This window comes from Pogona vitticeps, chromosome 7 (genome assembly GCF_051106095.1).
Source record: "Pogona vitticeps strain Pit_001003342236 chromosome 7, PviZW2.1, whole genome shotgun sequence".
In the NCBI taxonomy this organism is placed as follows: Eukaryota; Metazoa; Chordata; class Lepidosauria; order Squamata; family Agamidae; genus Pogona; species Pogona vitticeps.
This window is the reverse complement of record NC_135789.1, coordinates 27599636-27627075: the sequence shown is the minus strand read 5'-3', so window position 1 is coordinate 27627075 and position 27440 is coordinate 27599636. Positions and strand designations below refer to the sequence as shown.

Here is a 27440-nt window from a genome sequence, read left to right as displayed (position 1 = left end):
GTCTCCTGCCGCTGCTACAAATCGTCACTGGCCGCCGAGGCCTTTCCTTTGGCTTGCGGGGTGTGACTTTGAGAGACATGTCGTGGCAGCCCCCACATTGTCACTGATTTTGCCACAAAGTTTGTCTCACGTCTTTCATTTGAAATTAAAAAAAAGAGTGCTATCATGAGACCCCACTTCCACCCTATCTGGTTGAGCGTCCTCGCCTGGGTTACAAACTGTATTAAGTTCGCTCTCCTTTTTTACCTAACATTGAACTGTTAGTCCCAACTAGAGTAAAGCCAGTGAATCAGTTGCTGAATGTTAACACTTGAGCAAACCCCAGTGATTCAGTGGGTTTACTTAACTAGCAATTGCCTGTAGGTTGCAGATTGTGCAATGTCCCGATTATACATTGGCTAAGATTCGGTGGGGCCTTGGGTTACCTGACACCAGCAGAATTGGGGGTTTTCTTCCTCGCCTCCCCCCTTCTCCTGCTGCTCTGTAATCCATGATCCAGGCCCAGGTCTTTCCCAGCCGTCCAGAGGTTTTAAGGGGGCCAAGGAAGGGACTGGCTAGTTTTGAGGAAAGTAGAGGAATCCCACGGCTGGACACCACTGGATCCTGTCCATCCTGCCTAATCCTTTTAAAAACATTTTTAAAGGTTTGAATCACTAAATATAGAAATGTTGGTAAAGATGCAAATAGTATTTGAGTCCTGTTGGGCAGGGGTGAGGAACTGAATGTTTTGGACTACAATGCCCACAGTCCTGTCCTGTTTCTGCTAGCTGATGGGCCTTGTAGTCCAAAACACTTGTAGAGCCACAGGTTCTCCAGCCCTGCTTTAGAGGGTGGCAAGGAGCGATTGTGACCTTTCTCTGTTTACACTGGTATAAATCTGGAGTTGCTACACTTGTGCCAGTGGGAAGAGGGAGCATGGAGGTAGCTTGGTAAATTAACTGAACCCAGAGCGGTTGCACGGTGAAAAGGGATCTCTGTGCCAATTAATTCCTAACTGTTTGTAACTATTCCTTCTTGTGGTGATTGTAAGGGAGTGATTTAGCTCTGTCAGACTGTATTGTTTTGGTGTTGTACAAAAATAAAGTGAAGCGCAGCTGTCCATTTGGGGTCTCCTCCGCCACAAACTTCAACCGTGTACGTAAAATGAAGTCTGTAACATTGGTGAAAATGGACTTTTTCTTTCTTTTCAAATGTAATGTAAACTTTGTACAGTAAATATATATAAATATATATAAATATATTTTCTATCAACTGAGTTTGTCTTCCAGAACGCCTATTAATTTAATTTAAACATGGTTAGTATTAACAAAAAGCTCTGCATTAGTTCATGCAACTGTTTAAAAAAAAAGTGAAAAGGAAGAGAAAGTATTTAAACCTAATTAAACCCTGAATATTTTAGAGTTCTTCTAAGTAAATAAAACTTTGCTCTGGATGAAACAACTGAAGTTCTGGGGTGTGTGTGTGTGTTTGTTTTAAATGAACTTTGAACTGGGAGCTTCATATTTTCAGTGACTTCGCTTAAGCTACTAAAAACAGAAGCAACGTCATCTGTTGATGATCTAAAAAGATGGTAGAAAGACACAGATGGTGGGAAAAATATTTGGAAAGATGCTGGAATGGGAGGGAAACCGCTTCCTCCAGCTTGATCCTCGGAATAAAAAAATATAGGCATGTTTATTTGTTTTTATTTATTGTATTTATACCCCGCCTATCTAGTCATTTTGACCACTCTAGGCGGCTAGAATGTTGTGGACCCTCAACTTCTTCAGTCTATAGATTTCGGAGAAATCGGTGGCCGCTTCCTTCTCCCTGAAAGGGAAAGATGGAGAAAAAAGGAGCATGAGAAGACAGAGATCCTTCCCGCCCCCCTTCCAGGCTGAGGAGAGACCGTCTCCTCTCTCCAGAAGTGAAGAGCCTTGGAAGGCTGCCTGCCAGTCTAAAATTCAAGCTTATTTGGGGGGCTAAATCCTGTTTTTTTGAACATTTTCCCCTCTAGCTACTTCCAGATATGCGCCTTGTCGGGTAGGTAACTAGGAGCTGCTCACTGCTAGAAGTCACTGAGAAAAGATGGTGGAGTCTCTCACTGAGGAAATGGACACGCGGAGCACAGCCGTTTCGCATTCAACAACAGTTTGACCATCCGGAGCTTTTTGAACCTTGGTGCTGTCTTAATACTGCCTCAGCCAGCTGGAGCAAACCTTTTCAATAAGCACCGCTTTCGCAATCTGAGATCACCCCCATGGCCATCCTTTCAAGGAAGTCTTTATAAAAATAGGCTAAAAATACAAATTCCAGGTTTTCGTCACTCTTCCCACTTTCTCTCCAATGAATCATTTCAAATCAGCAGAAGGAAGGGGCAGTTTGTTTGTTGAAAAAGAGTGTCCTATCTTTAAAAAAAAAGACATGGTTGTTGTGGGTTTTTCGGACTATTTGGCCTTGTGTTCTGAAGGTGGTTCTTCCTAATGATTTACCAGTCTTTGTGGCCGGCATCTTCAGAGGACAGGAGTTAGATGCCTGGAAAACTCACAACAAAGAGCCCAGAAAACCCACAACCACCATCAGATCCCTGTGGTGAAAGCCTTGGAGAATTTAAAAAAAAAAAAAAAGCTTGGATCACATGAGGATGATGGAGATAATTCTGTGCGACTCAAGCTGGATGACTCAAGGTGTTGACCACTGGTGACACTGCGTATCTTTACAGGGGCACTAAAAACCTAACAAGGTGACCTTTCCGGTTCTCCAGAATCTGGCCTCGTTTTTGGAGTACTTCTCACCACCGATGCCCTCTGAGGATGATGAAGACTCCCAGGGATGTTCAGAAACATGGTGCCTCTTAACTCTCTTTTAATTACCTTTTTAAAAGACCCCGCCCCAAGTTCTGGCTCATGAGCGGACCCACCTCCAGCACAGCAATGAGCCCGCTTGAAAAGCCCATATTTGATTATGGCTACATAATGTGGGGTGGAGATGATGACCTTGGACCGGCGGGAGGCTGATCAAACTCCCCCCACCCACCGATGCCTTTTGAACTCTTCCCTGTCTTGCCCCTTCCATGCCCGCCCCCCAAAGTCTTCTGGCACCGCAATGCCTCTTAGAGGAGCCTTCCCCCCCCCCCGCCTGCTCTCGCAAAAGGCACCCACCTTTGTTGCCCCCCCCCGTCCCCGGGGGCCAACCCTCCCCATCAGCCAAAGCCCGGCCGCCGCCTCGGGCAGCGATGTCCCCCGGAGGGACGATTTGCTTGGGTCGGGCGCGTGTTCATATTTGCAAGGAAGGGGAAGAAGGGCTGGCGCGATCTCTTTCTTTCCTTTCTCTTTCGGTCTCGGGGGGGGGGCGCAGCGGAGGAAGCCCCCGCCTGCTGCTCGGCCTCAGGCCGCAGAGTGGCTTGGGCGGCGCTGCAACCAAAGCCGGGGAGGGAAAGGAAGGGCCGAGGGGCATCCCTCCCACCCAGCCCCAGCCTCGCTGCCCTCCTCTCGGCCCTCCTGCCGCCCCCTCGGCGTCCCGCCCCCTCGGCTTTCCCTTCCCCTCCGGGACGGCGGCGATTAAAAAGCCGCCCCCCCGCCCGCCGACGGCCCATCGGCCAGGTCTCCGCCGCCCTTCGGACCCCGCCGCGGCTCGCCATGGCTTTCCAGACCCCTTTCTTCAGGCCGGTGAGTCCCTCTTCCTCCCCCCCCCGGCCAGGTGGGGGACCCCTCTCTTTCTTAACGGGGGTGGGAGGGAGAAACGCCTTCCCACCAAGGGGGCATCCCAAAGAGGCGACCGACTCGGCAGAGCTGCCTTGGCGATCCGCATCTGGAGTTCCTTTCACGGACTACAACGCCCACAATCCCCCAAGCAGGAGAGCAGAAGATCGTCGAAGCCCTTGGTCCACATCGGACGCCTGTCTCTTTTTAAAGCTTTAGAAAGAGTTTTCCAAGAGAGAAGCAGCTTTGGGGAGAAAGGCTTCAGGAAACCCCTTTTTTTCTTTTCCAAGCTGGACTTCTCCTCTTAACCGCCGGCTTCGGGTAAAACCAGATCCGCTTCCGGAGGGTTATCAGGGAAAGCAGGATCCAAATCTCCAGGAATTTACAGAGCCCCTAAAACATCCTCAAGGCTGCTCCTGCCCTCCATCACAGGGCAGCCCAGGGGCAGAAAGGCTGGGCAAAGCGCCTTATACATTCGGCAGGCCTTGGCCAGAACCCACGGCAGAAACCCCAGTGGCAAACTGCTCCTAGATGCGGAGTTGGTGTCTGCATTTCACATCACGTGGCCGGTAGGCGACAAGAAATCCAGTTGCAAGTCTGAGATCTGCCTCACCAGCAGGCACGCCGTAATCAGATTCAGGCTGTGGAATGGATCCTGACCCTTTTCACCTTTTGGGGACACCCCCTACTGCCCCTTCCCTTCCAAGCAGAGGAGCCAAATCGGTTGTGGCCTCCAGGCTGAGCGGCCAAAAGCCCGAGGAGGAGGAAAGAGGCTGTTTCTTAACGGCATATGCGATTGCCACAGGGGGAGAAGGTTTCCTCACTTCAGGTAGCTTGCAAACGAGCCATCTTTTTGTGACTGGTCCTTAGGAGCTGAGCAAGATACTGTACGTCTTTCCAGATCTGATGCTTACGACATCCAGGGCAAGTCTCGGGAACCCTCACCTGGTTTCCGCGGCCAACAATGGGCTTATCTCTAAGGTATCAGGCTGGCCTTGTGACACGGAAGATGCTTGGGCAATCTCCGGAGATTGCAGAAAAAAACAAAAAACCCCAAAGTGTACATCTCCGAGGGTTCCCGTAAAAGAACGGCAACAGCCAAGAGCACAAACAAACAGCAGCCCAAAATACTCAGTAGCCACTGAAGGTTGGTTGGTTGGTTGGGTAAGAAAGCGGTGAAAAGACCCGCCAGGGTCCCTTAAAAGCACAGGCGGGGTGGGCGGCCTTTGCCTAAAATCACCCCCTCCTGCCCCACAAGCAAGCCCCACAGACCTTTGACGAGAGTGAGCTGCCCCACCTTGACTGGTGAGGAGGGAAGAGAAGGGAGGACAGAGGAAGATGGGACACCCACCCCGGATCTGCCTCTGCCGGATCCTGAAGCCCAGCCCCGGCTGGTCGGTTTGAAGCACCACCTCATTTCGGTGAGCCATTTGCCACTCCCCCCCCAATACGAGTCTCTGTGTCCCTTTTCTGCTCAGCCACAGGAGGCGAGGAAAACCACATGCTGTTGCGATCTCTTCCCACTGTAAAGCATCTGGGGACGGCTTGGTCTTAAACGCACAATTAAGATGCATTAGCCGTGCAAAAAACCCCACCCTGCTGCGGAGGACGTCTGCTCCAGCTGGTTTGTTGGGGGCGGATCCGCACAGGTTCTGCATTTTTGGCTTCCCTGGTGGAGTCGGTCACGGCTACAGAGACAGGTATTTATGAATCCTTTGCCTGGCCCACGGGTGGCACGCAGCCTGCAGATTTCCCCCAGGGAAATGTGGCTTAGAAACACACACACACACACCCATCTTTGATAAGGACGTGGCTGCCTCCCACTGTTGCTGCTTTCTCCTTTTTGTTGGCGGGCAAGGGAAGGGAGTGTAGTTTCTTTAAAAGGCAAGCCCTCCTTATCACGGCAGCGAGCCGTTTGCCAAGTTTTCACAGACCAGCCTCCGGAACCGCCGGCGCTCTCGGGTGCAGGGCTGCTTGGCAGCTGAGCCTTTTCTCAACGGAAACCAGAATGGACTCGGCCCAAGAAAGTTCACCACCTCTTTTTGACAGGAAGTGCTTCTTTGCTCGGCTCCCTTTAGGAGAAGAGGGAGTGCCAGCAGGGAGGAAAGGGATCAAGGCACGTCGCGAACATATGCCATGATGCCCAGCAATGCAACATGTGGCTAACGGTAAGGCTGCCGGAAAAGGACGGGCACCCTTCCAGCCGGCTCAAGGAGCCGAAGTGCTGAAATTCATCCCCTTCCAAAAGCCGGCTGGCCTACCCTGCGGCAGCCGATGCGCTCAAACATCCGCTGCAGTGCAGAGGGAAGTGCCCTCCAGAGGAAAGCTGGAGGCTGCTCGGCTGATTTTCTTCCCTTTCCACCCCCCACCCCCCGGACATATTTATTTATCTCACTTTGTTCTTCCCAAGAAAGGTTGGTCCGGCTCTTAAGCTACCATTGCCCTTAAACGGATTGCAGCCCCTTATAAAAAGGGTGGGGGAATCTTTTTCCTGCGGGGGTGTCCTTCCCCACAGCAGAGAGGGGTGTCGGACCCCTCGCGCAGGGCCAAGAGAGGTGGGGAGGCTGCACCGAAAGAGGAGCAGGGCCCCAGACCCAGGCAAGTACATACAAAGGGGGTAAGTGGGTAGCTTCCCAAACTTCTCCTTCCTCAACGTGAGGTTTTCGTTTTTCTTGGGTTCACCCAAAACCTGCCTGATCCCTCCTCCTTGGGCACAGGGCGGAGCTGTTGGGGGACCACCTAAGGACTGTTACTCATCTTGACTTTTACAAACAAGGGGATTGATTTGTGGGGTACTGTCCTCCCCTGTCGTGGGTTCTTGAAGGAGGAGAGAGTCGGCTGCTGTGGTTTCTGCCATTCTCACTGGAAGTCCAAACAATGAGGTTTAGAAGGTGTCACAGATTAACCCATTCATGGTGGAAAAAAGCAAGAACCAACAGAACCAACAGAACCAACGTTTGATTTGCTGACTGAGGTGCCAGTCAAATGCAGGATGGAAGTGATTCTAGCTGAAAATCCACACGCACTCCGTTCCTTTTGATCAGTTTGTATACAGTATTTGTAAGGCAGATTTTAGTGTTCGTATTTTGCAACCATGCTGTGATGGCTTGCAGACATCTAGCTGCCAGCTGCAAGACTGAAAACAGGTGAATTAAAACCTGAGAAGAGAGGCGTAGTAAAGACGTTGGCCAGAAGATGCACGAGGAGAGGGAAGTGAGGATGTGTCTGTGTGTCATTTATAATTATATCCCTTTAATCCTCACCAGTCCCTCCCGTTTACTGGGCCAATATATGGCGGTCTCAAAGATGGAATGATGGTGCTAGTCTGCGGAAGTGTTCTTCACTCCTGTGAAAGGTGGGTAATTCAAGGGAAGTTGGGTATCCAGGGTGGGGTGATGGCATTTTCTTTTATAGACTTCTGTGAAGGCCAATTACCCTTAGGAGAAGCATTTCAGTCTTCTAGGACAGAAAAGATCTTGCATAAAAGCTGGAAAATTACAAAACTTTCCATGGTCACGTGGCTGCATGACTAGACGCGGAATGCCATTACCTTCCCACTGAGGTGGTACCTATTAATCTTTTTGCATTTGCATGCTTTTAAACAGCTACCCTGTTTCCCCGGAAATAAGACCTAGCCTGAAAGTAAGCCCTAGGATGATTTTTCAGGATGCTCATCATATACGCCTACCCCAAAAATAAGCCCCAGTGAAGTGAAACCTCGGCTTCCACCCTTGTGCAGCAACCAGAAGATGACATGAGTGCATTTGAATAAATGTAGATTGTTGTCCATGAAAAAAAAACACATCCCCTTAAAATGAGCTCTAATGCATTTTTGGGAGCAAAAATTTATATAGGACCCTGTCTTATTTTTGGGGAAACACAGTAATAGTCACAAGAATTGGCTGTGGCAATCTGGGGAGCCTCATGAAACCAGGATTCAGATCCAGGGTCTTCTGCTCCCCAATCTTTACACACAGATAGTTTCTGCAAACAGGCTTAAGAGTCAAACTATATCTTAGGGGTCATTGTGAATAGTTTCGGAGGATGTTTCCCAAGACATTTGTGACACTCAAGGAATTCTACCTTATTGCTTGGTCCACAGAATAGTTTTTTCAGAACGTCAGGCCTGTCTTGAAATGTGTGGCAAAACATCCAAGATTCTTCAGAAAATGCACAGAGATTTTGGCCTTGAGGTACGGAGTTTCCCCACAAAAAGCTTCGTTTGTTTCCTCCCTTCATTTGGCAGGTTCCAGATTGACTTCCAGTGCGGCTGCATCCAATCGCCCCGCCCTGATATCGCTTTCCATTTCAATCCTCGATTCAACGAGCGCTGCGTGGTGTCGAATTCGTTTGAAAGGGGGAGTTGGCAGCGAGAGGAAAGGAAACAAGATCTGCCATTCCGGAAAGGCCACCCTTTTGAAATCCGGATTCTAGTGAACAGCAGCTCTTTTATGGTACTGAGACGACCAACACAAGTTATGCGCCATTTTAAAAGTGACCGGTGTGGTGGCGGTTTGCTTGTTCGCCTGCACCCTGGGGTTGGATTCAAGGCATGAGTCGTTTCTGCAGAAGGTCCCTGAAACAGTAGAATCCTCTTGTCCACTAAAGGGAGGTGATGTTTTCAGCCCTTGCTGCCCCTTACACCTTCCATCTGAAAGGGCTTGAACAGATTTCCAAAACCCAGTGGAATGGGATTGTGCAGATTTAATTAAGTCATCTCGTCCTTAATCTCCAGATTGAGCTAAGGTTTCCCATGGTAGTTCCAAGAAGTAAATTCTTAAAGCTCTGGGGGAGAGAGCACGATTAAGTCATCACAATACCCCAGAGCAGGAATAAATACAGTAAGGATCTACTGTATCCACTGAGTCACTTATTGACAGTCTGGAAATATTAAAAATATTAAAATAGAAACATGTCTTTCTAGAAATATACTGTAGATACAGTACCTAGAAATATATATTTCTAAATATGAACTTACGAGAACTGGCCACTAGAAGGAGCCAGAGTCCCTGCTATGTACAGCATTCACTATAATCCATAGTTTCCAGCATCTGCAGATGGATACAGGGCTCCTGCTGTAATCAATAACTGACTGCTACCAACCAACCACTGCAGGATGGAGAGCATAGCTTGACTGGCATGGAGGTGCACATTTGGCCAACAGAACACAGGTTATTCAGCTCGGCAGAATCACTCCTTTGGGTGGGCCATCCACCCATCTTCCAGTGTACATCCCCGACGCCCTGTGCATCCATTAACAGTATTTGTCCCATTGCTTTTTTTAAAAAAATCAATGGATCCGGACAAATTGCCTGCACTTATTCCGGCATTTTCCAGGTGGCTGTAGATGGCAAGCATTACTTGGAGTTCAAACACAGGATCCCTCTGAACCGAGTGGACACCATCGGCATCTCAGGAGGGCTGGAGGTGGCCTCCATTAGCTTCCAAGGGCCTGCGGTATGTAGTAGCAAAGCTTTGGAAATCTTCCAAAAAAGATGCTGTCACAAGGAGGGAGGGAGGCCCGATTTACCTGTCATTGTAGCTTACAACTAGCTTACCTTGGTTATTTTGTGTTAGGGTTAGTTGCCAAGACATGACAACTCTTTCAAGCAAGACCTGGGTTACAAAGGCAACACATTATATTATCTTTTCCATGCTACTGCCATCTAGTGGTGGTAGTTGCTAGTGTTGTTGTAAAAAAAATATAAAAAAAGATGAACAGGTTTCTTTCAATGGGTGCTTTTGTGGATTACCAGCTATTTCCTGGCACACCATTTCCTTTTTCTTATTTCAGACCAATTCTGTCTTCCCGTCCAATCCAGTGTTTCCACCAGGCTACCCGGTGAGTCACAGAATTCATTTTTGCCTAACGATTCCGGACCCCACTCCGCAGTCGCGGTCCAAGTTGTTCTGAACGGTGCTGAAGGCAAATGCACTGCAAGACCATTGATCAAGATTTGGGTCCCATGTATTTGATAGGGGTGAGAGAAAAGAACAGAATAAGATGCGAGAGTCTAGAACTGATAAATTAGATTGTACTGCTTTCAGGCAGGAAGTCAGGGACATTGATTTAAATGTTTCTCATTTCCTGCATGTAGACAGTTTTCATAGCAGATAATTACTACCTGGATGGCCTTATTTTAGGTAACTGTACATGTTTCAGAACTATTTGGGATCTATCGCTCTCTTAGTAATGACCTCTTGTCTTTCTCTTTCTGTAGCAAAACACCCCCTTTCCACCCGGGCCCTACTTCCCTCCGCAAAATTACGTAAGTATCCTGGACCAAACTCCCCATGCAAGCTTTGAGCGAAGAACTGACTTTGCGCCGGTTCTCCCAGGTATTCTGGAGGACATGCCCGTGTGTAGGGCTGCTCTCCTTTGGTGGTGATTAAAGGAGAAAAATGGACCTGTTGTCCTCACGCTGACCTGAGCGGTCTTCTCGTTTTTCACAGCCTGTGCCTTTTCGAATGCCGATCGTCGGAGGCCTTTTCCCAGCCAGATCCATTATACTGTCAGGAACCGTACCTCCCAATGCCACGAGGTAAATATATTCAGACAACACAACAGAAGAACTGTGGCACCAGTCTGGTTAAATTCAGTGTATTGTTCCCAAACTGGACCAAGGAAGACCCTCGGCTTTGTGGAAGAGGCTGTTATTTTTAAATAATCTTATTTATTCCATTCTGTTTTTAGTTAATAATGCTCGGGGTGGACTAAAACAGTATCAGTTGCAGCTTCTTATTTTTGATAGTGTTGAAAGGGATTCTTTAGCATATCACAGAACTGTTTCTCTTCATGGGACTTCCCCCTCCTGGGTCTTTTAGCTCTAAACATTCAATATATGTTTTACATATTTACACAAATATTGCTTGGAAGTTTCAACAATTCACAATTTTAATCGTGAAGTACAAGCGTTTTTTCTGAGCAATGAAAAATGATTCTCACGGCTGAATTCATGATGAGCCATTTTTAATTGTTTTCAACACTTCCACGGTTCAGCTCAATGAATTAATTCTATCAATCGTTCTCCCAACAGTTCAATTTGATACATTAATTTGCTTTGACGATTCAACCCTATGTGCTAGCTCGAACATTAATGTTTCCAAGTTTTGTCACAGCAGTTTTATTGCAATTTAAGTGCTGAGAGACCAGCATTTGCTTTAACAGATCTATAATAAGTATTGCCTTAAACTGGCAAGCACATATGTGTACAGGGGTAGGGCTTGGCAAATTTTAAGAAACAGAGAAGCTCGGGGAAATGTGATCATTCTGAATGCTTCTAGTTTTCAACGCCAGGTTTGTGCATCATATATATACATATATCAATGGCCCTTGTCTATAGGTTCCATGTCAACTTGAAAGCAGGAAGCAATACCGCTTTTCAGCTAAACCCACGCTTCAATGAGAATGTGATTGTCCGAAATTCTAAGTTCAACGACTGCTGGGGGTCAGAGGAACGCAACCTGTCCACAGGAATGCCTTTCTCTCGGAACCAGGCCTTCACTGTAAGTAGCAGCATTCTTAATAATGTATTTTATTGCTGTTTCTGACACAGACGGAAGATAATCCCATTTGGTTCTCATTTCGAAGTGCACTAATCAGATTTGAACTGCCTAGACAAACAGGCTCATCTGTTTGTCTAGCTGTTGGACTGCACGTTTTTCTAATTTATTTGGGAGGCCACGCTTGGCTCAGTGGCTTACTAAAAGGAGAACATCAGTGAAAGGTGCCTACAGAACTGCATCTATAAAAGAGAAACATGCATGTGAAAATTTCTCTTATTAGACATACAGGACGGGACAATGGTTAGTGCTAGACTCGTGCTGAGCAAGGGGGGGTGTTTAAATCCCCTTTTGGTCCTGATGTTGACTTGTTATCTCTCACAGGGTTGTTCAAAGAAAGGGAAAGATTACATGTGTCATTTGAACTCCTTGGAGGGAAAAAAAGGATTAAAAAGAAAGCTGGGCTATAAATTAACCAATATTGGGGGAAATTGTATACAAAAATGTACATACAAGGAGACTTGTTGGGGGGAAATGCATAGATTAGGAAAGTTCTACCCAGAAATAAGTGCCAACATAACCTTCTAAATTTCTGGTGGGAACAGGATAAAAAGTGTGCTGTATCGTGTGGGCAAACCTCAAAAAGTTTGGTGGCTTCCCCCACCCCGACTCAGAATCTTGCAGGGACTTGGAAGGAAACCAGAAATGAAAAGGCCATTGTTTTCTTTTTAAAAACAATAGACTTTTGACTGCTTTTAAAAGAGTCCCTCCTCCACTCCAAAAATAAAGCAGGATTAACATTGAATGCACAATTCTCCTGTAGAGAATTGTGTCCATAAATTGTGTGTGAAGAAAATGGTTTGGCCCCGGAAGGGCAGGGTTCTGGACGCTGGTAAAAAAGGACCTCTGTCTAAATCACATCTGGATTCTCCCTCTGGTCTAAAGTCTCCAACTCCACTCCTCTTGCCTTTCTTTAACAGATCTGGATTATGTGTGAAACGCACTGCTTCAAAGTGGCTGTGAACGGACAACATCTGTTTGATTACAACCACCGCTTCCCAAACCTGCAACAGATCGATCAGCTTGAAGTAGAGGGGGACGTAACGCTGACCAACGTCCAGGCTTAAAACCACAAGCCTTTCCTTGAGAATCCTTTTGAAGAGTTGTATTTTGAGAACAGCAATGTGGACAATATTCTGTCTTTTTTCTTTCTACCCCAAAATGTAAATCAAGAAAAGGAATGGCTTCTTCTTGATTTGAGAAGGCTAGCCCCACCTCCCTTTTCAATGTCACATTATGGCAATCTGTGTCTATCTTACAGCATTAATAAAGATGGCAGGCAATGTTAATTAAGAAGTCTTGGCATTCTCACCCTGGAAGCTCAACACAATGACTCTACTACTGTATTTTCAAATGCAAGATCTGGGAGAGGTCCTGTTTGGGACCTCCTCCAGATCGAATCCACGTCATGGGGGTGAGCTCTCATTGCTGGTTCCAGCTCCTGCCAACCTATTGTGATCCCCCCAAAATAAGACAGGGTCCTATATAAATGTTTGCTCCAAAAACGCATTAGGGCTTATTTTCAGGGGATTTTTTTTTCCATGGACAACAACCTACATTTATTCAAATGCAGTCCTGTCATCATTATCTGGTTGCTGCACAAGGATGGAGGGTGGGGTTTCACTTCACTGGGGCTTATTTTTTGGGGGTAGGGGTTATATTACGAGCATCCTGAAAAATCAAATGGGATTATCTTTCCTGGGAAACAGGATGGCTGTTTGAAAGCATGGAAATGCAAGTAGATTAATAGGTACCACCTCGGTGGGAAGGTAATGGCATTCAGTGTCTAGTCATGCCGGCCACGTGACCATGGAAAGTGTCTATCGACAAACGCTGGCTCTTCAGCTTAGAAACAGGGATGAGCAACCGGCCCCTAGAGTTTGTATCTCGTTGATACAATAAAAAGGCTTTTGGGGAATGCCAGAAAACACATTATGTATAGTCCAAAAGTGCCTTTCCGTTTTTGTTTAAAATGAAACCTTTGCTCCCCACCCCAGATGTTCTTGGATGACAATGTGAAATCACTGACTCAGAGGGTTACCTATCCACCCAGTTAAAAAATAACAAAGCAATAATAGAACATGAGATGAAGTGCAAGTGAGAAAAGGAGCTTATCAGCATGAAAGCAGCTCCAACCCTGTGTCCCCAGATGTTCTTGGACTACAACTCCCAGAATCCTTCACCACGAACTGTGCTGGCCAAGATTTCAAGGAATTGTTGTCCAAGAACATCTGGGGAGCAAAAGTTGAGAACCACTGCTCTTGATGGCAGTGTGGCTGTTATTATTATTTATTTATTCGATTTATATACTGCCCATCTGGCTACTAAGGCCTCTCTAGGTGGTTCACAACAAAATAAAACACTAAATAACTGCATGAGCAAAACAATATGAATACACACACACACACACACACACACCCCAATCAATTAAACTAGCTAGATAACTCAGTGGGGTTTGGTATCTGGTTGCAAAACCAGAGGTTGGGATTTTCAATTCCCCACTGTGCCTCCTAGGAATAGGGTCAGCCCGGGTGGCCTTGGGCAAGCGGCACAGTCCCAGGGCACCCTCGGAAGAAGGGAAGAGTCAACAACTTCTGAGTCTTCTCTACAGTACTTGGAAAACCCCGAACAGGGTCACCAAAAGTCGTAATTGACTTGACAGCACACTATGATGATTAGACAGCAACTTTCACTACCCCTTGTCATTAGATATACTTTCTATCGCTGATGAGCAATAGTTGCCCACACTTCACTGGACCAATAATGGAAAAAAATTCTCCTATGTTGAAAAGAAGAAAGCTTGGGAAAAAGCCAGGGGTGGGCTTTTATGCCAACCAATGAATCTGCATTTTTTTTCCTGGACTGGAAGTCGCTGATCCCTAGCCAGGTTAGCCTGCAGCATTAGGTGTTGCCTTCCAAACACGTTTTTAAACCACAACATCTAAAAACACGGGGTTTTTTTGATTGCTACAAGTTGTTCAGCTCTCTTCACGTACTCTGAACTGAGTGTGTGAAAACTAATTCATAGTGTTGGGAGTTACACTGTTTAATTTTATGTACACTTCTTTTGCAACGGGCTTTGTTTGGTGTGTCGCTGAGTCCTAGTTAAAAAAAAATACCCAGTGGTTTCCTGGTTTACCTGTAAAGTTGTAAAATTCAGCCAGAAGCTAAGGTCCAGCTAAAACACACATATGGACAGTTGTCTGGTGAAAATGCTCTTTACCAAGTCTCTTTTTATTGTGTTTGCAAGTGGAACATAGGAAACTGTAAATGCTGTGAACAGTAGCATTTTGTGGGGCGAAGGAAGATCCATCTCAGCACTCAGAAAGTTCCCCATCACAACTTTTGACAACCTATCATCTACATCCAAGTCCCCTCCGGCACCTTTCGGCTCCTGCTCTACCCCTTTCTCCCACAAACAACAAGCTACACCCCCCCCCAAAGTGGAAAGTAACACCAAAGATCCCTTTGTGCTACAGAGATGATGTTTCTGCAGCCAGATGTGGTGGCAGCAGCCAGATTCAGCAACAGCTGGTAGATGCCTGGATATCTTGCATAGTGTACCTTAAAGGAGATCACAATTAGCCTCTCCAGGGACCTTGAATTTCTGGCTCTCTTGTTACCCAGATGACCTGACCTGGATTTCAAGACCATCAAGAACGAACTGAACTAATTCCCAAGGAGAGGAAAAGTGAGATTGGTACAAGCAGGAATTCTTTCTATTCTCATTTTCTGACTATCAGTGTTTTTCCACTCTTTTCATTTTCTCCTCCACCTCCTGTGCTACGTTTTGCAATCTGGCCGCCATTTTTGTCAAGGCAGCAAAGCTTTCTTGGAAGCTGCCGGTCCCTTCTTCTCGTCCAGCTTTGTCGAGACTATCCAGCCACTGCAGGATCCTTTCAAGATGGTCCTGGACCACCTTTTGCTCTTCCAGTTCGGCTTGAAGAGCCCGCCCAGCCTGCGTTTCCATCTTGAGCTGTTCTTCTTGCTGCCTGACCTCGCGCTGCAGCTGCTGAAACTGTTCCGCCGTGTAGAGGAATTTCTCTTGGACCTTGTCTTCAGGAAGCAAAACATTTTTGGGGATGCTTAAAACGGCGCTCAAAAGGGTTTCCTCTATTTGCCCGAACACATTTTCAAAACGTTCCTTCATGAATGAAAAAAACTGCTCGGTGCCCCTCCGGATGAGGGAAGGCGTGATGTTTCGATGGACGTTTTGCAATTTATTCAGCATGGCCTCTTCCGCGATCAGCATGATGTGGGAAAGGTGGTCTTGGAAAGCGACGTAGATCCGCAGCATAAACGTCTGAGGGGTGAACCCAAAGAACTGGGTTTCGTAGACCATCAGGTTCCCTGACATGTTGAGAAAGGAGCTGCAGTGACACAGAGGATTACAAAAAAATAGACTTTAAAAGGTCCGAGGCTGGAATTGGTGCATCATCCCCCAGGAATCTGCCTGCTGAGAGCCACAGAATGACCACAACCTTACAAGACCACAAGAGCAACCAGCAAAGATAAAACAAAAGCTATTTGTGCCTGAAACGTATCAGGGATAGAGAAGGGCAGATTTCCAAATAAGCCATTTTAAAGATTTTAAGTTTCCAAGGTTCAAAGAATTCTTTATCAACTAGCAGCCATCGTTGTGAGGATTTTTTTTTCTTCTTTTCATTTTGGGTGGGGGAGAAAAGAGCTTCCCCACCCACTATGGGGGTGGGGGTGGAAAGATGAAATTACCATACAGTATATGCACTTTGTTTTTAGATGCAGTTTCCGAAACACTGCAAAGAACACCCTCCTAACAAAGATTGTGAAATCTGACAGACAAAACTTTTCCTAGCCAAATCTGCTGAAACCTGTCTTTGCCGAGAGACAAAAATAAGAGTGAGACCAACCTAGGTGGCTCAAAGGGGTCGGGAATTTTAATTCAGTTTATCTAGAAGGTGCCAGACTGGGAAAGATCTTGCTAAAAAAGGAGCAACAGAAAACGTTTAGTTTGTCTCAGATGGTGCTTCTAGTTGCTGGGATGGAACTCCTCATTATTTCCTTATTTCCGTATGGTACTTTGGAGAAAGAACAGGCAAGTTATACATGTACCATATATTTCTAAGTAAATAATTAGAAGTTTCACCTCAGCAAATGGAGACGCCCTTGCGTATTCTCTTGTCTAGGAAAGAGATAAGAGTGCTGAGGTTTGTGGAAGCTCACCTATCGCAGCCTTTCCTGGGTACGATTCGAACGCAGCTCCGGCCAAGATGCCAACGTTTCCCGCCACTTTCAAACGCCCCGCCCGGCCCCGCCCACCGCTCCTCTTCCGCCTCCCTCCTCTCGAGGCGTGATCATAGAGGCCGAAAAGAGTGGCTTCCGGCCGGACTTCCGGGAAGCTGATGAGACCATAGAGATAGAGGAAAGGAGAATGCAAAATCCAAGTTTTAGGCCGGGATCGCAGGGTCCATCCCCAAGGAATGGGATCAGCCGGGGGGGGGGGGGGAGGTATGTTACAATATCTTTCTCACTCAGGATTTATTAGGCTTCCTTGCGTCGGTGACACGGGGGGGGGTGTCATTATCTATGAACCTTGGGAAAACAATTCGGCCAAAGGGCCATACGGTGGGCGCCTAGGCTGGGCTCGGGGTTGCCCGGGCTGGAGGTGGGGAAAGCCGCTGCCTCCTGGGCAGGGACGGGATCCGGGCCCGCCTTTGCCCTTCCAGCGCCTCTCCAGCTTCAGGGGAAAGAGCTGGGAGGATCGGAGCCGGCCTTGCGATAGAGGTTAGGCGGGCACGGTTGGGCCCCCGGACGCTCTGGCCGGCCGAGCCAGCGGGGAGGGGATTATGGGAGTTGCAGTCTTTGCAAGTCTCTCTCTGGCATAGAGACCTTTACGACCAAAGGCCAACGGGAAGCGCTGCTACCGGAAGCGCTAGTTGGGTGGAACTCTAGCCGCCTTCTCTCTATGGCGCGACCTTCCTTTGACTCGCGCCCGGAAAGCCAGAGGGCGGGACGGGCGGCCCGGATTGGCTGGCGCGCGGCCGACAGGGAAGAATGGAGAAGGCGGCGACTGGGCGTCACCTTGGCTCCTCTGGGCACCCTGATTGGCCGAGACCCGGCAGGCGCCCGGAGGTCGAGGGCGGGGCGGGGAGGAGGGGTGCGGGCGCCGCCGCCGCCGCCAAGATGGCGTACCAGACCTTCCGCCAGGAGTACCTGCAGGTGCCGCCCGTCACCCGGGCCTACACCACCGCCTGCGTCCTCACCACCGCTGCCGTGGTGAGTAAGGGGGGGGGGGGCGGGCAGAGAGGGAAGGGGCTTCGCTTGCCCGAAGGGTCCCCTCCGAGCCCTCCTGGCCCCCGGCAGGCTCCCCACCCCGGCACCCGGTGGGGGCGGCAAAGGGCAGCGTCCCCCGAGCCTCCCAGCCCCAGAGGCGGTGGGCCTCCAGCTCCCCCCCCGGGTTGCCCTTCAGCGGGGCTCGTGGTCGTGGATGATGGGAGTTGGTTGTCGCCCAGCCTCGCCAGGAAACCCCAGGTGGTGGGAACCACGCGTGCTAAACCTTAAAAAGGGGGACAGAACTCTTACTTTTTCTGACCCTAAATTTCCGAAAATTGCCATTATTTCGGGGGGGGGGGGAAGAGAAGTACGTTTGCTGAAGGAAAACCAGGGTCAATTGGGCAGTCCAATTTTGCAAGCCCTACTCTGTTCCACGGTATATCTGTTGACTAAAATATAAATAATCCTGTCACCTAGATTACTTAATTTGCCATGATCAGAGGTGGACAACAAAATCAGCTTAAAGAAGTAAACATATTTGTAAACCTAGAAACTGTTTAAAAAAAAAACAACAAAAAGGAACCGAAACCGACAACACCGTGACCAGCAGATGTATAAAGTGGACGAAACCCTTTGTAATATGTCTATTACGTTACTAATGGTACACAGTTAGTAGGGCTGAGTAAGGAGCGGAGCTTAGTTCCGAGTATTATGGTGGTGCTGAAAGGATGAGGAACCTTTCTCAGCTCAGGGACTGAACTCTGTTTCAAGAGAGTTTTTGAAGGGAGGGACAAAATGAGAACACATGATTAAGTAAAGGGAAAAGGCATCTTTGCTTTTTAGACGCAGAGGCAATGTACAGAAGGTGGGAAACCACCACACCATGACATCAAGGGGGGGGGGGTGGAGGCCCCTCTCAAAGGGCCAGATTAGGTCCCCAGAAGGTGTAATCGATTGAGTCCCTGGGCTGGAGGTTCCCTGCACTTGGGTCAAGAGCTTTGCTCAGTGAGAAGACGGAGCATCACCCTCAAGACCCTGAAATCCTGGTTGTCACAACCATTTCGATGAGTAGATTAGGACACGCTGTATTCTTAGAAAGTGAAGAATTTCAACACAGTAAGGAGTGTCATGAAAAGGAATGAATGAGCCCTAAACCACTTAGCTCACATGTTTACTAGCAGGACATGAAAGCAGTAGCTGTTGTCACAGTAAATTTAAAAAGTAGCCTTTCTGTGCACATGCTGTTATTATATGCCCTTCGTTACTAATAGTTATTTGATCTGTCCTCTGTGAGACAGAAGGTGAGAGGGATGCCCCATTCGCTGGAGAGCCGTCCCTCCCCCACCACGAGAATAAGGAGGAGAGTCCCCAGCCAGCACCAGAATCTGCGGCAGAAGCTCAGCAAGGGACAGAAATAGAGGAGTTGGCTGAGAACTTGCAGGGTGCGACCATGAGAGAGGTTCAGGAGGAAACGGCAGGAAAAGAGAGGAAGAAAAGGGTGGAGTTTGAGGCAGGGGAGGTAAAAAGGAAGGAGGGTCAGTTGTCGCCAGGCTGGGAATGGGTGTGGACGGAGGATCCCTGGACGGGATTATGGGAGAGGCTGAGAGTACCTAAAGAGGAGGCGGATTGCAGAAGAAGGAGGGTGATTCCCCCCAGACCCTCTTATTGGGGAGAAGCCGAGGCGAGAGAGTGGAGGAGGAGAGAAGAGTGGAGAGAGAAAGGAGAGAGAGGCTAGAATGGAGCATAAGAGAGATGAGGAAGAAGGAACTACAGGGAGGACCCTGGGAGGATCGAGACCCCGAGGGACGAACCCTTTGGAATGGCAGTTGGGATGACGAGAACCTTGCTGGAAGGTTCGACGGGACAGACCGTGAGAGACTGGGTCCCTGCTGATTTACCGAAACCATGGAACAATAGTTATGGCAGCCTGTTCCTCTTAGAAGATTGGAGACCCCTTCCGGACCCGTTGGCAGAAGGAGAAAAGTCTCATAATCATGTCACAGACACTTGTTTATTGTTAAATACACCAATCAATCTTTCACCTGTTTTGAAGCAACAAAAATCTACTGATTTCTTTGAACCAAAAGAGAAGCCTAAAGCTGAACCCTCACATCCTCCATTGATTTATTACATCATCTTTTATAGTGCCCCCTTAAAGTTTTGAGCCTTGTTGCTTATTCTACAGACGATCAGGTTTCTGAGAATAATCCGGGAATGCTTACACTGAAGTAAACCTGATAGTCTTTAAAATTTTGTCATGTTGTGTGTTTGTAAGTAACACTGCTGTACTGGCGTGATTCTGACATGCTTTATATTTCCATTTTTTCCCCCAGCAATTAGAATTAATCACACCATTTCAACTGTATTTCAACCCAGAATTGATATTTAAGCATTTTCAAGTAAGTGTCTTTTTGCATGTCACTGACTTTTAAAGAGAGTTTTTACCTCTGAATTTCAACAAAGGAACATTGCTGATATGTCAGCCACCTAGGGAAGCTGAGCAAAGCCCTTGGTCAGTACTGATCGCTGAAATTCAAGATTTCAGACTGAGACCTGTCACAGGCAAAGCACGTAGCCTACCACTGAGCTGCAACTTCCTTACACCTCTCCAATTGTGAGGTGTTCAGAGGCTGTTCTAATAGGAAATTCTGAGATTTATAGAGGGACCCAGGTGAATGATTTTACCTTTGATGTGATTTTATTACCAAGCAACAGTGAAACAATTTGTGCTTGTCTTGCATTGCAAAGTAGACCTTATGCCGTGTGACCAAATTCTATAATATTGTGATTTGTTACCATGATACGTGCTGGATGGAAAGGTATTTAAGTTGCATAATTGTCCAGCAAGGAAATAATAGCATTTATTTCATTGGATCAATTTGATAACTGTTAAAATAATGCAGTTAAACAGTTCACATGATTCTAGTGTAAAGTAATGTTTCTGTAATGTTATAGTCTTACCTTGAAAACACTCCACTTTGCTTCTTTACCTCTGCATTTTAAAAGCTGTAATTAGAGAGAAACACCATCAGAACTTTCTCCTAACTGTAAACAAGATAAAATACTGCAGAACATGAAACATTGCAGTTTGGTAATTTTAAAAGACATTGCATTCATTTTCCTACTAGGACAATCTTTTGCAAGTTCCAAAGGGCAGCTCTGTTAAGTCCCTTTTTATTTTAAAAACAACCAAGATGGCCCATTTGCAACTCCCCCCCCAACCATGTTGCATTGCAACTGAGCATAACGCTTCATGCATCTAACAGGGGGAACTCTAATCTACAAAACCTTACACCACAATAAATGCATCCGTTTTTAAAAAGATCTTAGACTATTGTGTTATCTTTTTCGAAATACAGTAGGAAACCCCCCCCCCCCAATCCATAGGGGTCAGTATCTGCCGATTCTATATACAGGTATATATTTCCAGGGAGTATTTACTACACCTGGTCTTTAGAGGAAGTTACAGACTGCAATATAGCATCTACAGAGGTGGAATTGATCCTCTGCAGGTACTGTGGTCCTACTGAACTGCAAATTTCATATGTAAGAGCTTACATTATTTTCCCTTCAAGCAAGTACATCACTTTTATGAAAATGTGTGATGTTCTTAAAATTTCTTCTTGTATTTGAAGGGGAATGCCTTGCAAATTATGGAAGAAATAACCAGCGATATTATGCTGGCTTTAATTTCCCACGGCAACTGATATGTCTTTAAAGTGTTTGTTATTGTTTTCTTTAATCAGACCCTATTCTCATAGATTTGTCCAAAGAACTGGAGAGGGCGTGGGGCTGCTTAATGGCAGCCCCTGGCAGAATCTTGAGTCCTTGAAAGATGGTGTTGCTCAGTGTGGGATGGAAAAAAAAATACTCTGTGGTTACTCAGAAGTACCTTTATTTCCCAGTACTGATATGCTTAAAGAAAGAAAGTCTTTATGACATGGCTTTAACTTGTGGATTTAAATTGACTGGAGCTCTTCTCATTTAAGTCATTCTCTGATCGGAGATGCATCTTTTAATAACACTCTTCCCATCTGTCTTGCAGGTATGGAGGCTAATCACAAACTACCTTTTCTTTGGACCGGTTGGGTTTAATTTTCTATTTAATATGATCTTTTTGTATCTTTTGACTGTTGAACATTTTAAAAGTGCGGTTCTCATCTTTGGAGGGCAAAATCATTCTATGACGTCCTCTCTGGAGAGGTGCAAAATTAGTGCAAAATTGCTGCTTTCCCTGAAATCAGTCTTTGGCAACATTGAGATGTTTGAAGGGTAAATGATGTACCCTATGAGAGGAACATCGTTTGCTCATCTGAGGGCTGGCTGGTATCCCTCGTTCTATGGGGGTGGGCAATTTGGGGGTTCTCCAGACGTTGTTGCGTTCCATCTCCCAGTAATGCTTGCCACAGAGCTGCTAAAAAAAAACAATGGAAGCTGCAGTCCAACATCTGGATTGCCATTGGTTTTAAAGTGGGGAAGAGCTGCTCTTTGGCAGTATCCAGCCTCTAGAACATCCTCTTAGGACGGATGGGAGCTGAGCACCAATTCTAAGTCTTGCAGGAGACGTCAAAGTTAGAGAGTTAGCTGGGAGATATTTTCTTATCACAAATGGGTTTTTCCAAAAGCAGAAAGACTACTCGTGCATTAATGTTGACACTGTCCCCTCTCTGATCAAAAGGCTCGTCAGACAAGGAGGACTGATAGGTCCCTTCTTCTCAAAAGAAATTCTAGTGGTACGAGTTAGACATGTCCCAGTGATTTTTTATCCTCACAGAATATTATTTCTGCTCTGTGGAGGGGAGAATTACAGATCTGAACCAAAGAGTAATTTAAATGTTCAGGCTCATCTATTTTGCATTTGACATGAAGTTAAATGTTTATCTCTTGCCCTTTAGCTTGGTGTTTTATTGTGTTCATAATGCTATATTTTAAATTGGGTCAGCACTTTGTCATTGCCTTTTTATGTCAGTTAACGTATACATTGGAGAGAGGCCACTTAGGATTTGACTGTAAGTCCCATCACTTTTCACCATTGCCTGTGCTGCTGGGGTTGGTGGCAGCTGTAGTCTGTCAACGTCTGGAAGAGCATCCTTCTGCAGTGCTTTAACTAAAACAACTAGTTTTATGTTCCTGCAAAAATAAATCTTGAAGAATGCCTGCTGGGTGCCAAGTATTCTCCTGACCTTGTAACTTCAGATACCGCTACTGTCGGATGCTTGAGGAAGGATCCTTCCGTGGCCGAACGGCAGACTTCGTGTTTATGTTCCTTTTTGGTGGGCTGTTGATGACTGTATCCTTTTGCTGTTGAGCTCATGATATCTCGCATACGGAAGAGTCAGCCTGGAGAAAAGCATGTCGTGCTGGGGTCCTCCAAGTCAGGGTGTTGCAAGGGAACTGTTGCATTCGGGGATCTGGTGAGGTTCAGCTTTGGAGATTCCAAGATCCGCAGGCTGCCAAGTCTCAGCCTTCTTGGAACACAGTGGCCGAAATCTCATTGCTTAGCATAATAAGTTGCAACTAGAGTAGGCCCATTGAATCAGTGAGACTTAAGAGAGAAGTTAACTCACCAAATCCTTGTCTATTCTAATTTGTGACTTTCTACCAGGGTGGATTTGATTTAAATCAAATACCATAGATTTAAATCACTACATGGTGGGTAAAAATCAATGATTTTTTTCTCCCCAAGCATTGATTTTGATCCACCCTGCAGTGGTTTCAGTTGCTTTGATCTAAATCAAATCCATCTTGCCTTCTGCTCTAAACAACAGGATTTCAGCCAGTATAGCTCAGGTTTTCTGTGGGAGGCTTATGAATCTTGAAGGCTTGGTTTTATAGACTCCCCAACCCACACCAAACAGTGCTACTTCAGAGGTAGCTTCTGCCCTATTTCTCCAAAGTGGGAAATTTTACAATGACACGATCTGATTCAAACCAGTATCGCATCACCCCACAAAAACAGAATTTTTACAAGGATATTGTGGAATCTGTCTGACTCGGACACGGTAAAATAGAACCTTGAGGCCCCTTAAAAGGTAACAAACGTTACTGGGCATATCTTTTGATCTGCTTATTTCTGGTGATGTAGAAAAGGCAAAAGCAAAAAAAAGCAAAGCGTGCTGCTTATATACCGCCCCATAGCGCTTCAAGCACTCTCTGGGCGGTTTACAATTTAATTATGCAGGCTACACATTGCCCCCCCCAGCGAGCTAGGTACTCATTTTACCGACCTCGGAAGGATAGAAGGCTGAGTCAACCTTGAGCCGGCTACCTGGGATTTGAACCCGAGGTTGTGAGCACAGTTTTAGCTGCAGTACAGCGATTTAACCACTGTATTATTATACATCATAGTTCCTAAGTGGCTTAACTTTGGGAGGGTGTGCCCCCTCGTCCTAAGCTACAAGTACACTTTAATGAACCATGAGGCTTTGTAGTAAAGAGCCATACGTTTTTTGCAGTCTCCTTTTTTTTGTTTTGAAACGGGTACTTTTTCTTGATCTGAATGCAGTGATGGTTTCTTTAACTGTTCCTCTGCCAGACCTTTGGCTTGTTCGTCAACTTGGTTTTCTTAGGACAGGCATTTACGATAATGCTGGTGTACGTTTGGAGCCGCAGAAATCCTTTTGTCCGAATGAACTTTTTTGGGCTGCTCATCTTCCAGGCCCCGTTTCTCCCGTGGGTTCTTATGGGATTTTCACTCTTACTGGGGAACTCCATTATTGTGGATCTCCTGGGTAAGTTGATGGTAATTGTGTCATGGTTCAGCTGTAGTTAAACTTTTATTTTGACATCATTTATACACTATAGGTTAACAGTAGTTTTGTTTTGGTTTTGTTTAATGCAAAGTTTATGAATACACAGCCGTATCGCTGTTTGGCCAGCAAACAGCCTGTTCCAGAAATGACTAGCAGTTAGAATTGTTTACATGCCTAGAGTAAGGCAGAGTAGGGCACTGTGAAATATGAAAACATACAATCAGTAAGCGCAACGGAACACTCGGGCGGCTCAAAATCTCAATAAACAAACACGTAAAGAAAAAAAGGAAGAGAGATGCTAAATTAGCATATTGTAGCTGATTGGAAAAGACACGTAAGAATAAATGCAGGTCCTTAAAGAATGTTTTATGGTTAGAAAAGTATCAGGCCCCTTGTCAGGATGGGATGTGATCTTGTCAAATTCATGTTTAACTGTCTCTAAGAGACAAAGAATAAGACTCTGCCTTGTGCATTTTTCCACATTGCTCAGCATGAATTTGTGGGCACCCGTGCTGCTTTTAACTATGGATCTTATCACATCTGCATTAATTCTACCTAATGTTATTCCAGTGTCATTAGAGAAAAAAAGAGATCGCAGCTACATTTCTAATGATCTCCACTTGGCAGATGATATGGCTACTTCCCAACCTGGGTTAATGTTTTCCTTAGGTGTGTGTCGTGTTGTTGTGAAACTGGATTGACTGGCTACCCACGGTCTGCAAACAGCCGCGTGGTCTTTGCTTTATAGAGAAAATATAGTGCTGTCCTCACAAATCTAGGGTTGACGAAAGGTGTCTAACTTCTCCACTCTTGACTCCAGGTATTGCTGTGGGCCACATATATTTTTTCTTGGAAGACGTCTTTCCCAATCAGCCAGGTGGAGGAAGGCTTCTGAAAACACCCTCAATTCTGTAAGTGCCCTCCTGTGTCATAGGTTTCGGGGGGGGGGGTGGCGGCGGATGAGACAGAGAATAACTGAAATTAATTCAGCAACTCTAGCTGTAGAGCTGATGGTGAAGAATCCTGGGTTACCGTTTTCTCCCTGGGACTGATGTACACTCTTGTCAACTCCAGATGCCAGAGAGCGGCAACAAGTTCTTGGGGTGAATGGGGTCTTATCCTCCCTTTCCCCCCATGCTCCTTCCTTAGGAAAAAATGTTGCCACCCAGATACGTGGAACTTTGTTTGATTATAAGGTGTTTGTTTTTTTTAAATTTGCTTAACAGGAAAGCAATATTTGATAACCCAGAGGAGGATCCCAATTACAACCCACTGCCCGAGGAGCGACCCGGGGGCTTTGCGTGGGGCGAAGGCCAGCGCTTGGGAGGCTGAAGAGAGACTGGTTGGCTAGTAATTGACAAGATACTTTTTTGCTGTGGGGAGAGAGACTGGACGAGGAAACCATCCTAGATTTCCACCTGCCTCTTGTGGATAAAGGACGGTTTGACAGATTTACTAGTGTGAACTTTAAGGAAGCACTTTTTCTAAAAAGGGACAGAACTTGGATTCTGCTCGCAAGACCTCTTCCAGGAAAAAATGACCTGAAAGCCTGATCTTTCAGGGTTTGCCATGGCGCCTTTGTTGCATTACTCAGAACAGAATATTCTCCCAGCCACATACAACTGAAAATGGAACTTTCTCAGCTCATCTAATGAAATAATCAGTTATTGTGTTAAAAAAAAAGAGAGAGAGATGGTAATTCAAAGGCCTTTTTCTCCTCAATTTCATTCAATGCAGGACTGGAGAACTTCCGAAGATCAATAAAACTTTTGATGTTGATTTTCTATTTTGAGTTGATATATTGAAATAAGTGAAGTCACTTTATGGTTTTTGGCTTTGGCAAAAAAAGCAGCACTGGAAACAAACATATGCGGCAGGAGATTTGCACCTTCCTCCCCTTTTCACTGCTTAAAAAACACAAGGTTCAGAGAAGCAGTTAAGTGAGGGGAAATGCTGTGCTTTTAGGTAGGGTACATTTTAAATGTAATTTGAATACTGTATATCAATATGTACACTTTACCATAACGTATAAGTGGTAGGGTGCCACATAAACAACCTTTGTTAAAGGGTATGCTTCAATTACTTTGCATGCTGTATTCACCAAGGCACCTATTGATGTAACTTTCTAGAAACATGAGGAAAGCTTCTTTCTATCTTGAAAGATACAGTGATGGAAGAAATCATCCCAGATAATTTGTGTCTCCACCACCTCCTTTAGCTAGATCACCAGGAGGAAAGTATGTTTTTAACACCATGACAATGCACACACAGTTTTTTTCCCTGAGGCTCAAGATCTACCGTAGACCCTCATTTAAAGCCACCTCCATCAAATTTGGCATCTAGTAGCTGCTCCCCTAACACTAGGAACCCTAACATTTCCCCCCCCCCCTTTCTCCCTACATATACATAAATGCCATTTGTGGCCTAACTACCTTGCAAGGTTGTTGTGAAGATTCAAGGAGTGGTGGCAAACTGGAGGACCAGTGAGAGGAAAAGGTGATAATGGTTATTCAGCATTTTGTTTGTGTTTTTAATATTGATCTCATTATAAGTTTTAACACAGTATGTATTTCAGAAGATGAAGTTCCTAGAACTGGCTACTAGAGGGAGCTAGAGACCATGTTTTATATAAAGTTTGCTATTAAAATAGCAATTGCTATACAGTAATTGTGTTTTTCAGTATCTGTGGGGGGCTTGGAACTAATCCCCCATGGATATGGGGGTTGTTGTATAACGTATTATTTGGCTTTTAACTTTGTTTTTTTAAAATACTGTAAGCTACCTTGGATCCTTTAGGAGAAAGTCGTCATATATACAGATAGATACTGTATTTTCAATGTATATATATTTTCAATGATGAATAAATAACAAATAACCGAATAATAAATAAATAGCAGAGGGGGCAATTAAAGAATTGTTGCCTTAAAAGCAAGCCTACAGAATAGCTCAGTGTCTTAGGTGTCTGAGGGCAAAGCCAGAGGTTGGCAGTTCGAATCCCCCACTGTGCCTCCTTGGCAAGAGCTGGGCTTGATGATCCACAGGATCCCTTCCAGCTCTTCAGTTGTTGTTACTGTGATGATGGTGATAATGATGATGAGTTCTTCTTTACACCTCGGTCTTACTCCGCGCGATGACCATCATTCCTTACTTTTTCTGAATATTCCCATCGAACCTGCAGGGGGCGCCCGCTTTC

The 27440-nt window shown here is 46.0% G+C and overlaps 3 protein-coding genes across 7 annotated transcripts in view; 2 read left to right on the top strand and 1 right to left on the bottom strand.

The window, feature by feature from the left end:
* Positions 1 to 27440, bottom strand: part of MIS12 (MIS12 kinetochore complex component) — a 31894-nt gene that overhangs the window by 4105 nt on the left and 349 nt on the right. The window contains exons 2-3 of one of the 4 annotated variants that reach the window (XM_072978469.2): positions 20457 to 20501; positions 14443 to 15613 (exon numbers count right to left, since the gene is read on the bottom strand). In XM_072978469.2, the coding sequence (XP_072834570.2) occupies positions 14983 to 15600 (618 nt within the window). In that variant the 5' untranslated portion in view covers positions 15601 to 15613; positions 20457 to 20501 and the 3' untranslated portion in view covers positions 14443 to 14982. Of the gene's footprint in view, positions 1 to 14442; positions 15700 to 16445; positions 16534 to 20456; positions 20502 to 27440 lie in introns of those variants that run through there. The other 3 variants (XM_072978470.2, XM_072978471.2, XR_002299983.3) reach the window with 3 other exon arrangements.
* LOC110075538 (galectin-9B) lies at positions 3471 to 12539 on the top strand. 2 transcript variants are annotated; one of them, XM_072978466.2, is made up of 10 exons: positions 3471 to 3647; positions 5759 to 5848; positions 6947 to 7035; positions 7927 to 8134; positions 9018 to 9137; positions 9475 to 9522; positions 9902 to 9949; positions 10134 to 10222; positions 11024 to 11186; positions 12164 to 12539. In XM_072978466.2, the coding sequence occupies exons 1-10, from the start codon at positions 3618 to 3620 to the stop codon at positions 12308 to 12310; spliced, it is 1032 nt and encodes a 343-aa protein (XP_072834567.2). In that variant the 5' UTR covers positions 3471 to 3617; the 3' UTR covers positions 12311 to 12539. The 2 variants fall into 2 exon arrangements, with proteins under 2 accessions (XP_072834567.2, XP_072834568.2); XM_072978467.2 differs by lacking the exon at positions 5759 to 5848.
* On the top strand, positions 17347 to 26031 carry DERL2 (derlin 2). Its single transcript, XM_020786929.3, has 7 exons — positions 17347 to 17498; positions 19829 to 19894; positions 21541 to 21614; positions 22692 to 22785; positions 24031 to 24226; positions 25068 to 25158; positions 25474 to 26031. Exons 1-7 carry the CDS (start codon positions 17406 to 17408, stop codon positions 25577 to 25579), a joined length of 720 nt encoding a protein of 239 aa, XP_020642588.1. The 5' UTR covers positions 17347 to 17405; the 3' UTR covers positions 25580 to 26031.